Genomic DNA, 13251 nt, shown 5'->3' on the forward strand with positions numbered 1-13251 from the left:
GTTACCGTATGTGATATGCATGGGGTGTTTGGGGAGCGGATTCGGTCAGTCGGGTTCGCACCGACTTACGTCAGGCCATGACCGTGGGCCCACCTTGATGTATGTGTTATATATCCACGTCATCCATCCATTTTTACGTATCATTTTAAAATAAGGGCCTAAAAAGGAAGTAGATATAAATCTCAGGTGGACCACGCTACAGGAAATAGTGATGATTAAACGGCCACCATTAAACTCTTCCAAGGGCCCAAATTATTTTTTTAATTTGACATCCAACCTGTTCATAAGGTCAAAAATAACTGTATGAAGAGAAGATAATACTTTCAGCTTGATCTAAGATTCCTGTGGACCACAAGAAGTTTTTAATGGTCAATAACCACTGTTTCCTGTTATGTGGTCCACCTAAGATTTTAATATGCTTTATTTTCAAAAATATGTTGTAAAATGAGATGAAAAAATGGATGGACGGCGTAGATATACAACAAATATATCAAGGTGGGTCCCATGGTCATGGCCTGACCGAACCTGTTGATAAAATGCCTGTCACTCTCTCTCCAATACAATTCTCACACGCTCATATCTAGGCCATTGGGTGGTGGTGATGGCCCACCAAGATTATTTTATTCCATGTTTCTCTCTCCTCTTGATTTTCCATGTTTTGTCATTTTAAAATTGTTTAATGAATCTCACTTTCATATCTTTTAATCTTCTTTTTATATTCTAATGCTTTTACTAGTAATTATATTATATGATAGTCTGGCAGAGTATGGTGCATTTTACACATGCACAAACCTGCCGTACAGGTTTCATTCACAAACCTCAATCCGGGCCATCCAAAATATGTGTCCAGTTGTGGATGAGGAATAGAAAAAAGTGAATCATACTTTTCAGTGAATCCTAACCGTCAAATGTATAATAAAAATCAAAGTGCAAAATCAGATAGTTAAAATCGGATGATCATGCAATATTTGAGCATGGCCCATCTACAAGAGCGACGTATTTTAAACGTTGCATTGATGCACGTGCATGTACATGTTTGGTCCACCATACATCTCATTGTATGAAAATTTCATTGGCTGGACTCCTATGATAGTTCACCACCATTTTGGAAATTGTGGTCAATCATCCACCTCACATGTAACACTCATTTACAGATATCCAGACCATTCAAGTTGTGGGGCAAGTTTTATGGATGGAGGTTATCTCTAAAATCACACCCATCAAGAAATCCCAACCATCCATTTAATGGAAATCAAATTATTGGTTAAAACTAAACTAGTGAGTGCCCAAAATGGGAAGAAGAAAAAAATAATCAGATGGTTACAATCATCTTGCAAGTGCAATTTTTGGGTTATTCTCCAATGCACAATCAGTTAAGTGATATGGACGGTTAAGATCAATGTACAACCATTTGTGCACTTTAAGGGTCACCACCACTTCTTAAACGGTGAATAGGAGTCTAGCCCTTCACACAATCTTCATTTTCCATACAAAACGTATGATTGGCCCACCATGGGATTTTTTTATTATTTTTTTTAATTTCTTTTTCTAAGTCGTCCACACGCCAGAGCATCATAAATTTCCCTCTTTACATATACCAGTATCAAGGTTTGGGTGGGTGGGTGTACACCAAAACTCGATGCACACGCACCCCTCACCATCCAATAGTAGTGGGCGGGAATCTCAACACATTCTAATATTGGATTTTTAAATATTGCATTTTGAAATGCCTGCTGGACCACTGATGAGATGGGATCATCTAATCATATGAATTCTTTGAAACCATCAGTAATCCATGATAAAGCCATCTAGTGGATAGTTCAATTTGTTGATTGGGCCTTTTTCTATAATCGATCTAGGCCATCCATTTACAGTCTACTGATCAGATCAGTAGAACCGTCCGATTAATATGATATGTTCTCAGTGGGCCATGAAGGGTAGTGTGGACCAAACGAACGGTTCATATTGATTGATTGTACTGTTGAAGAGTCCCCATGCAAGTGGAAGCACGGTAACTGTAGTGCTCTGGTAGATATGGATCATATATCTGGATATACATCAATACATACACACGTATGATTATCCCACTGGGATTAGAAAATTCCCACACGTCAGCTTTCCTAATGAAGCTGTTTGATATCCCACAAAGGCATTTGGCTGTTTCTTCCAGTGCTCTGAGAGCACTATAAGTTATGGTACTCCAAGTTGCATTGATCCACTTGGACAACCTAATCAATCGATCTGAACCGTCTATTAACTCCCGAACACATTTCATGGACCACCATACAAAAAATCACACTGATCAGATAATCTAATCCATCCTTGATGTGGATTTATTTTCTTCAGCCATCCTTTTACCAAGCTACGGATGCGATCTCAACCATTGGTTAATAAAAAGACGATTAATTACAATCACAGGCAATCTAAGATGGGTGCTAACAAATAGATGGATTAAATTATTGATTTGGCCTATTATTTTGTAAATGATCTTGACCGTCCATATTAAAGGCCATTGATCAAACGGTCGAAAATTTTCAGATCAGCCTGATGCTTTCATAGTATCTCATGAAATGTGTGGTGGACCTAATGAACGGTCTAGATCAATGAATTGGACCAACTGTCCCAATGCAACTATAACCGCTAGAGCATTCTCTCTTTCTTACATTGCCACACCATAGACAATATTTGAGAGTTGATACCCACCCATTAAAATCTTCATGATCGCTTGTGGGCCCAATGAGATATGATTCGGACATCCATTCCATTCATCGTGCATCTCCCACTTGGATGAAGGGTCACACCAAGATACAGATATCCATCCCATCCATTGTGTGTGTCCCACTTGGATGATGGGTCACACCAAGTTTCAGCCATATACAAAACTAAGGTGGACCCACCAAGTGCTTTCAGATGTTTTAGGCATGATTTCAGTGTTTCAGATGGTGTGTCATACTTAAGAGTTCCAGATACGGCTGATTTTGGAATGTCCCTATCCTAGAGGCCTCATAGGGTGTGTGTGTGTGTGTGTGTATATGTGTGTGTGTGTGTGTGTATATATGTGTGTGTGTGTGTGTGAAATAGTACTACAAGGTCGACCTCATGGGAACTTCCCATGAGGTCGAGCTGTGTGGGACCCACCATGATGTGTGTCGAATATCTACCCCATCAGTCAGATGCACCATTCTATGATGGGCCACGGGCTTAAAAATCAAGTTAATCTGTGACTTGGGTGGGCCACACCAGATACAACAGTTGAGAGGGGTTACTCTCCCATTAAAACATTCACAAACATTTATTGGCACCACCAAGATGTGGTTCATAAATCCAAACTATCCATTATGTGTGTCCCACTTGGATGAGGGGTCATACCAAGTTTTAGCTGCATCCAAAACTCAGGTGGGCCCACCAAGTGCTTTTATTTTTTTAGGCATGTCTTCACATAGTTTTAGATGTTATGGCCCACCTGAGTTCCGTATATGGCTGATTTTTGGGATATCTCATAACCTAAAGGGGACCCATCAAATGCACGGTGTTGATGTTCGACACACATCACAGTGGGCCCACACAGCTAGACCTCATGGAAGTTCCCATGAGATCGACCTCATAGTACCATTTCCCATATATATATATATATATATATATATATATATATATATATATATATATATAGGCACCCATATTCATTTAAACTGAAATGAGTCAGTGGCAGCATGCTAGTGGGCAGCATGCTAGTGGTGTGTTCTTCCCTACTACCAAACCTCTAGCTTCTTTTTTCTTTCTTTTTCCTTTTTCAGTCTGACACCATATATGAGTGATTGGATTTCTGTAATGGAAAGCATTAGCTCTACTAGGATTAGGTTCTTATGAAAATAGTCTAAAAACCAAAGAAAACCCATCAAGGGTCTGAGCACCTGACTCCATTAGACTACTCCCACAGGCACCTCAGATCCTCATAAGCTGTTTCTAGCATCTGGGTAGCTCTTCTTTTTGGAGTTTCAGTACAATGGAAGTAGGTAGATGGGGAGTTTTCCTCTGTTTGGTGGTTTTGTTATTGTTTTGGAATTCTACAGATGGTTTGCTCTCTCCCAAAGGTGTTAACTTTGAAGGTATGTTTGAGTGATTTTCCTTGTGTTTGTGTAAAAAAATTTGAGAAATGAGATTTTTTTTAAAATTTTTTATGTGGGTTTTTTGAATTTCAGTTCAAGCATTGATAGGTATAAAGGCATCATTGAAGGATCCTCATAATGTTCTACAGAACTGGGATCAGGACTCTGTTGATCCATGTAGCTGGACTATGGTTACTTGCTCAGCTGAAAATCTAGTCACTGGGCTGTAAGTTCTAGTGCAAAAACTTTCATGAACTTGGTTTTTTTTTCTTTTAAATTTTCTTCAGTGGGAAAAATGAATGTCTTTCCATTTTCTTTTGGTTGATTGCACCTGAAATTTGCAAATTCTTATGTTGCTATGCTGCTAATTTGCTACGAACCTCGTCCAAGTCGACTCGACTCGTTTGAATATCGAATCGAGTCTTTTGCTGAGTCAGATTGACTAGTTTAAATGGAGAAAGAAGTTTGTTCTGTAACCATATATCCGAGATAACGTCGTTTTTATATTTTTGTCTTTTGTCTTGTGGAATTAAATTTGCAGAGCTTCATCTTTAGTTTTCAACATTCATATGTTAATTCATCTATTATATTTACAATTTATTTTTTTTAAATGTCATTTGCATGTGTAGATGCTCCGAAAAATGATACCACAGACTCTTTGAGTCGACTCGAGTTGACCCGACTCATCTGAACATGGAGTCGAGTTAGCTCTTCGCACTACGCTGCGAGCTATATGAAAATGCTAACTTCCCCACCTTCATGGCGGCGTTAACTACATCCCCTAAACTTTTAATTTTCATGTGGGACAGCCAATCATAGATCCAAGACCATCCATTCATTTGTACTACTAGTGGCAAGCCATTCAAAAAATCACACGAATTGGATGATCCTAACCACACAAAAACACATAGATAGATTGATGAATGGATGGATTGTGATGTATATTTTAATGGTGTTATCGCAGAGGTACTCCGAGCCAGAACTTGTCCGGCACACTCTCTCCAAGTATAGGGAACTTGACGAATCTTCAGCTTGTGTAAGTACTAGAAGATTGTTTTTGAATTTTGAATTTTGGGATTGTTTTTTTCTTGCAATGGTTTGATGAGAGGGAGTGTTCTTTGTTGCAGTCTGTTACAGAACAACAACATATCGGGACCGATTCCAGTAGAGATTGGGAAGCTCTCGAAGCTTCATACACTCGATCTTTCTAATAATTTATTTACTGGAGAAATCCCCATTTCTATAGGAAACCTTAAAAGCCTTGAATACTTGTAAGTAGTAAAAAGAAAAGCTAGTGAAGAGAAAATCTAGTATTTTGGAAGTTCTGAATCTGTATATATTTCTTTTCTCATGTTCTTCATATGCTTATAGAATTTCGAAAATCGAGTTCTTGGACTGAATCTCGTTCGTGGGTGTTTGAATACGGACCAGGCGGCTTAACAACAACAGCCTTTCAGGAGCATTTCCATCATCGTTGGCCAACATCACAAAGCTTGCTTTCGTGTATATCTCTTGACCTTCTCATGTATAATCAGTACATGAATTCTAGTATGATCTGTGTTTGTCTGTGTTTGTCATTGAGTTCTATCATCTCTTCATGAAAAAATATGTATTGTACATGTGGCACTTGCTTACGGTGGTCACGACCATTGATTTGGTGGGTCACCACGTGAATAGACCATGTCCTGAAAATCAAGGGCGTTGGACTGTATAGCTAGCTATCTGATCTACCAGATTTTTAACTTGAGAAAGAACCACAGTCCACATCCAAGGGTAAAAACTCACAATTCTCCAGTTTGTAGCTGATGGCCCACCATCAGTAGTTCCATTCACCATGCATTTTTGCCATGTCTACAAAGGAAGGAAAAACAAAAAAAACAAAAAACTGCCTAGAACTTGTACGACGCACGCTGAGTTATTGCTCATGATGTATATATGTGTATACATATATACATGTGTGTATGTATGTACATGTGTGGTACGTGTGTATGGATGTATGTGTATGTATATGTACATACATGTGTATGTGTGTGTGTTTCTGATGGCTGAAGTAGGTTTGTGGATTTTAATGCTTCAGGGATTTATCTTACAATAATTTGAGTGGGCCCATACCAAGGTTTCCTGCTAGAACAGTCAAGTAAGGACTCTAATAGTGTTTTTTTTCTTTCTTTCTTTTCTTTTCCTTCTTTTTTTTTGTTAATTTTATAGGAAAAAAAAATCTTTTATACTGAACTTGTTTCATTCATTTCATTTTCAATTTTCATATCAGTATTGTAGGAAATCCGCAGATTTGTGCGACTGGATCAGAGCCAGATTGCAATGGAACAGAACCAATGCCGCTTTCCTTCAACTTGACTAATACACAAAGTATGAGCTTAGAATCTAAATATTTCTTCTTCTTCTTTCTTTCTTTTTTTTTTCTTTTTTTTTTTTTAATGCACTTAGAGAAATGCTCTTACAGCCCACAATTCACTGAATTCCGATGGATCAATTCTCCATACATGGCAAATTTACTTGGTGGTCAGGATGTTGATCTGGGGAGCCACCATGCCAATGGACCATAGCCCAAAAACCGTAGTGATTGGGCAATCGTAGCCATCCAATCATTTTGACCATCCATTCGCTGTCCACTGATTGAATGGCTACATAGTCCAGTAATATCAATATTTGGGAATGGCCCATCAAAAACTGGCCTACAAAATCATGATCCTGATCACTATACAAATGTTCTTACCTATGAACTTCAGATGTTCTGATCAACACTTGAAAGAGCTCCATGAAGTGAAACTATTACATTTTCGCATTCTTCTACATTCATTTGCCGTGGTTACTATTAAATTCTACATATTCATATTTCAATAACTTGTATCGATTCTCAAGCTCTTATAATCTGACGGTTCTGACATTTGATATGATCCTTGCTTTGATCTTGATGTCTCTCATTGCCCTATGTTTACAGGCCCTCTACCTTTGGGAAGACCCAAAAGCCACAAGGTGGCCTTTGCTTTGGCGACGAGCCTCGGCTGCATCTGTCTTCTCATTCTTGGATTTGGGTTCCTTCTATGGTGGAGGCACAGACACAACCAACAGATATTCTTGGATGTCAATGGTTAGTATCAGAGAGAGAGAGAGAGAGAGAGAGAGAGAGAGAGAGAGAGAGAGAGAGAGAGAGAGAGAGAGAGAGAGAGAGAGAGAGAGAGAGAGAGAGAGAGAGAGAGAGAGAGAGAGAGAGAGAGAGAGAGAGAGAGGATTTTGATATTTTTATGTTTCTTGATTGAGAGAAAAAAAAAATTGTTTTTTCTTTGGTTTGACCCAGTACAGGTGAGGCCCACCTTTCGGGAGCCTAAGCCGTTGATCTGGTATGATCCATCTTGTTACAGGATGTTCCCTGATATCTCCCCTACGGATGATCTTAGCCATCTGATGAAAATGGATAATTACACCAATGGTCCACATTCATAGTTAAGTATCATCTGATAGGGGATTTTTTGGACTTCTCCTATCCACCATTGGAAGCAACATGTGAATATTTGGATTTTAAAAAAGGAGGGCCCCACATCTTTATTGGGCCAACAAATGCACAATCAAACGTTTGTGTATATCCTCTACCATGAATACTTCAAAGCTTGTTCTGTTCTATTTTCTACTGATGGTTATGTAATTTTTTCAGACCAACATCATGAAGAAATCTCTCTTGGAAACTTGAAGAGGTTCCATTTCAGAGAGCTTCAGACTGCGACAGATAACTTCAGTAGCAAGAACATACTTGGAAAAGGCGGTTTTGGAAATGTCTATAAAGGCTATCTCCAAGATGGGACGGTCGTAGCAGTGAAAAGACTCAAGGATGGAAATGCTGTGGGTGGGGAGATTCAATTTCAAACAGAAGTGGAGATGATCAGCTTAGCAGTGCATAGAAACCTTCTTCGGCTTTGCGGGTTTTGTATGACAGCAACAGAGCGGCTTCTAGTTTATCCATACATGTCAAATGGAAGTGTTGCTTCTCGACTCAAAGGTACCATACACTTTGAAGTTTCAGGCCGTCGAAAGAATATTTGGAGTATGATTTGATTAAGGGTGTGTTTGGTTGCACCGAATATCATGAAATTTGTACTGAATTAGACTAATTAATCATGAAATTGCATGATATCCAGTGCAACCAAACGCACCCTAAATGATAACTATCATATACCATGCTTCTGCCCGAACTTTGTGTTTTTTTAGAGGTAGAATTTGGTGCAGGTGGGGCCCACCTTTTGATGATGCAGATTGTTCATCTAGCCCCCCAAACAAACCCAGCCGTTGGATTTTGGACTTCTTCCTTCTGTGTAACAACTGCGAGCATATCGTATGGCTGTGATTGTCTGAGTGGGGGATTTCCATTGCATTACTATCCACAGTGGGGCCCACCAGATGCACTATCAGGATCACTGCAATGTGCTAGTTCATGCCAAACATGGTATATTTCCACTATAAAGATGGCTGCTAGGTTCTCCTTCATCCGATCCTTTTCATCTCTTAGAATCTGGTGCAGGTGGGGCCCACCTTTAGATGATACAGATTGTTGATGTAGCCCCTCAAACAATCACAGCCATTGGATTTTGGACTTCTGCCTGTTGCGTATCAGCCATTTAGCCATATCATATGGCTGTGATTGTCCAAGTGGGGAAATTCCATCGCGTTATCATCCACAGCGGGGGGCCAGCAGATGAACTATCAGTGCCACTGAAATGTGGGCCACACCTGTACAGAAAACTGCCATTAGTTCTCACCAAAGAATGTATACTTCCACTATACAGATGGCTGCTAGAGTTCTCACTCATCGAATTCATTTCATCACTAATGGAAAACTCATGGAGTTTATTCATGTTCATGCCCCGTCTTCATTCTTTTAGAGCTGAATCGACAATTCAAACCTCTATGTTTTGTTTATGTTTTTCCTTTTATAAATACTCGAATAAACCATCGATTCATTTTCTATTCTTATATAGGAAAACCAGCATTGGATTGGGGTACTAGAAAGAGAATAGCACTCGGAGCAGCACGGGGCCTGTTGTATCTTCACGAGCAATGCGATCCTAAGATAATTCACAGGGATGTAAAAGCCGCGAATATATTGCTTGATGACTACTGTGAAGCAGTAGTAGGAGATTTTGGGCTGGCCAAGCTTTTGGATCACAGAGATTCCCATGTAACGACCGCAGTGAGAGGAACGGTGGGCCACATAGCCCCTGAGTATCTCTCCACGGGCCAGTCATCAGAGAAGACAGATGTCTTTGGATTCGGAATCCTTCTCCTTGAGTTGATCACTGGTCAGAGAGCTCTAGAATTCGGCAAGGCAGCTAATCAGAAAGGAGCCATGCTCGATTGGGTAATAAGAACAACTCTAGTTTCTTACTGAACTTGATTCCTTCCACATTGTAGTTTCCTGGTTTTAATGCAACTTGATGTCGATGTTCGATTTAGCCATGATCAAAACTGAGTTCAAGTCGCTGAGTCGGATATGACTCAGCCAGTCAGGTAGAGTTCTTTTCTTGGAAAATTGAAAAAAAAGAAAAGGAAAGAAAAGAGATATAAAGAAAAATAAGAGAGAGAGGTTATATGCCATTTATGTTGAAATACTTACCAAATTGACCCGAAACACTGTCGATTTGTTGAAGTACCGAATGGGTTATGCATTCTCGTCCTAACGGTTGAGTTGGCTGTGATTCGGCGATTTGGATTTGCTTTGGACTACTAAATTGTTAAGAATAACTCAAACACTATGAATATATATCTGCCGTGTAATATCAGATCGATACGAGTTGCTTGTTGCATGTCCATCCTGTATAAGTGACACTGACCGCTGAAATTAAGTTGAGTCGATTGAGTTCAAAACCACGAATACTCTACTTTGGTACATAAATATGTAAATGTACAGGCTGTTATATGTGAATCTGTACATGTATTATCTTCTTTGCTTACCTTCAAATTTTAAGAAATTTGTGGAAATTTGCCTTTTGTGTTGTGTTTGGAGAAGACCCTTGACAGAAATATCATAAATCGGAATTTTCATGAATCATCATCGTCATTTAATTTCATGCTTAAAGCCTAAAAGGATATACATTCTTCTCTCTTCAAACATTCATTTAAAAAAAAAAAAAAAAAAAAAAAAACTGTTTCTAGCACTTGTTCTTTTCTTGGTCTAACCGAATCATGTCGCATCGCAGGTGAAGAAAATCCATCAGGAAAAGAAGCTTGATGTGCTCGTCGACAAGGACTTGAAAAACAACTATGACCGGATCGAGCTCGAAGAAATGGTCCAAGTTGCTCTCCTATGCACCCAATACCTCCCAGGCCACAGGCCCAAGATGTCCGAAGTAGTGCGAATGCTAGAAGGTGACGGACTTGCGGAGAGATGGGAAGCTTCCCAGAGAGCTGAATCACACAAGTGCAAAGCCCATGAATTCTCCTCTTCTGAGCGGTACTCTGATCTCACCGATGACTCTTCATTGCTCGCCCAAGCAATGGAACTCTCTGGCCCGAGGTGACTTCACAAAACAAAGGAACCAGAGAGGGCAAAAAAAAAAAATGAAAGAAAAGGCCACAAATTCATTGGAACTCTAACATTTCGATGTGTCCAAAAGAACCCAAGTTCCGGTTTCGAGAGTTTGTATAGAATATCAGCGATGAAGCCGGTTTGCGACTGTACAAAGGTGATTTGAGAAGACTGACCTTAGATTAGAGTGAGGGTGTTTCATGCATTGTTTGTTCAGTGAGTGAAAGAAGCTTTGTTGAATAGGATATGGAATTTGGGCAGTGAATCATATAGCCTCATAGGCTTTTGTATGAATAATGTAATATGGATCCTGATTGTTTCATTAAAAAAGAAAGGAGAATGTGATAGATTGTGTTTTGGATTTAGAAATTCTGTGATTTGTGATTTAGTAAATTTCTAATCTTTTTTATTTTTTTCTCATTCAAATTCAAATCAAGAAAACCATGAATTGGCAGATGATTCAGAGACGCATGTGTTGCTTAACAGAGGATTAGAACGACGTGTTTGTAGGATGGAACAGCGTCTATATGCAGTCAGGCCGGGCCGAGTGGGCCACTTAGCCCATCGCCACACCTAATCAGAGCCAATGGTCTAGATCGCCAATCCATGGGCTCTGATAATCTAAACTACAAACTCAAGGCTTGGGATACTTTCCGAGTGAATATCTAAGATGGCCTTTGAGTGGAAAATCCGAACCATTCACTGGATCGGCGCTGTCGCCCACTCAAAAGCATCAGGCCAGTCCACTCTCAGATACACCGCAGCTTACAAAACAAATAGACACTTCAGATTCTTGGTGACCATGATGTTGGATATAGGCCCGTGGGGCCCACTTGTGGGGCAATCACTAGTGGGTGTCCCATATCATGTAGACCGTCAGATCTTGAGGGCCCACTCTTCCACACAGACTTTCACATTATTCTTCACGCAGGCCTGAGTGGGGCCCACCTAATGAACAGCTTAGATCTTGCACAAATTCAGTAGCATTGAATTAGCAAACTTGTGTTTACCAACATCTGCTTCCTTAAAAAATCTCAGATGGTTTATTAATTCAGATGGAAATATATTCTGAGAAAACGACAATTTCATTTATTTGTGAATTCACTCTCTCATGGAAACTAAAATTAAAGAAAATGGTTTCTTAGAAAATCTCTTCCAAAATTTTCTCACAATCTACCAAAGATTCAGATGATGGGCTATCAAAATGTGGGATGCACCTGATGGATAGTTATATCAATTAGGATAATCAATATGGACCATTCATTCTTCTAGCCATTGATGGTATGGTCAGGACCATCCAATAAAAGTGATTTTTGATAGGGATGGACCATCAAAGGTGGGTAACACAATTTTGATGGTCTAAATCAATGACCAGTCATTTTATGATACAATCAATATGGACCATATAATATTCAAATCATTGATCTGATGGTTAGGATCATCCAAATCGAAGTGATTTTTTTACAACAACGGAAAATAAATAGTGGGCCAGACATGATGTGTGGTACATATTAGTGATCACATTTTTTTTTTAGTTTTAATCAATATGAACCATTCATTCTACAAGTCATTGACTAACAGTTAAGATCATCTGATCAAAGTGTAATAAAAATGGGCCATGAACGGTGGGTTACACAAACAGTCTCGATAATTGATCATACCTTTTTTAGGTATATTAATACAGACTATCTATTTCCCAAACCAAACTATTAGGATCATCCAATCAAAGTGCTCTTTCATAAGGATTGGCCATCACAAGGAAGCCACAAATACCAAGCAATCTAAATCAATAATCAAATCTCTTTTAGCATACTGTTAGAGCATGGCGAATTTATCTCATAGCCCAGGCCCCACATCGCATGGGTTAGGACCTCGGTCGAACCCTCCTCGTGGGCCCCAAATCACATAGGTATCACCTCACACGAGCCCGATATGAAAATGCCCCTGCATTAATCACCCCTAGTGAGGAGTCTCGAACTTGAAACCTCCCACTCTAATACTAATTTGATGCAGGTCAATTAACCACTTCTCTAAACGCTCAAATTATTAAAGCATGGCGAATTAATCCCTTTATCTCATAGCCCACACCCCACAGCGCATGGGTTAGGACTTCAGTCGAACCCCTCTCATGAGATCCAAATCACATGGGTACCGCCTCACACGAGCCACCCACCTCACACAGGCCGCTCACCCCGAGTGCGTCCTTGCATCCCACAGGCTACCCCACTCAAGCCCGGTGTGAAAATGGCCCTGCATTAATGGGCCACCAAAGGTGGGCTGTACACGAAGGACTATTGAAAAGAATGATTGGGCCCTTTATAGTATAATCATTACAAATCGTCCATTCATTGACCCTTTATCATATGCTTAGGATCATCCAGTCAAAAGTGTTTTTTGAAAGGTATGAACCATAATCAACATGGATAGTTCATTCCCCAAATCAACGATTATTATTTTTTGCAGAGATCAAACGTTATTAATTTTTAGAGGGATTGACGATCGCAGCTACTTGGAAAAATATCGATGTTCGAGGGAAACATTCGAAAAAAAGTGAAATTTTTTTGTGAAACTTCAGGAGATGTCAAAAGACATGTCTAGACACGTAGAAAT

General features: G+C 39.6%; 1 protein-coding gene across 1 annotated transcript; it reads left to right on the forward strand.

Moving 5' to 3' along the window:
* Positions 1-3720: 3720 nt before the first annotated feature.
* LOC131255625 (protein NSP-INTERACTING KINASE 1-like) lies at positions 3721-10658 on the forward strand. Its single transcript, XM_058256383.1, has 11 exons — positions 3721-4106; positions 4200-4332; positions 5071-5142; positions 5234-5377; positions 5538-5609; positions 6184-6243; positions 6376-6473; positions 7066-7215; positions 7777-8118; positions 9095-9474; positions 10313-10658. Exons 1-11 carry the CDS (start codon positions 4004-4006, stop codon positions 10631-10633), a joined length of 1875 nt encoding a protein of 624 aa, XP_058112366.1. The 5' UTR covers positions 3721-4003; the 3' UTR covers positions 10634-10658.
* Positions 10659-13251: the final 2593 nt, after the last annotated feature.

Source organism: Magnolia sinica, chromosome 9, assembly GCF_029962835.1.
Source record: "Magnolia sinica isolate HGM2019 chromosome 9, MsV1, whole genome shotgun sequence".
Taxonomy (NCBI): domain Eukaryota; kingdom Viridiplantae; phylum Streptophyta; class Magnoliopsida; order Magnoliales; family Magnoliaceae; genus Magnolia; species Magnolia sinica.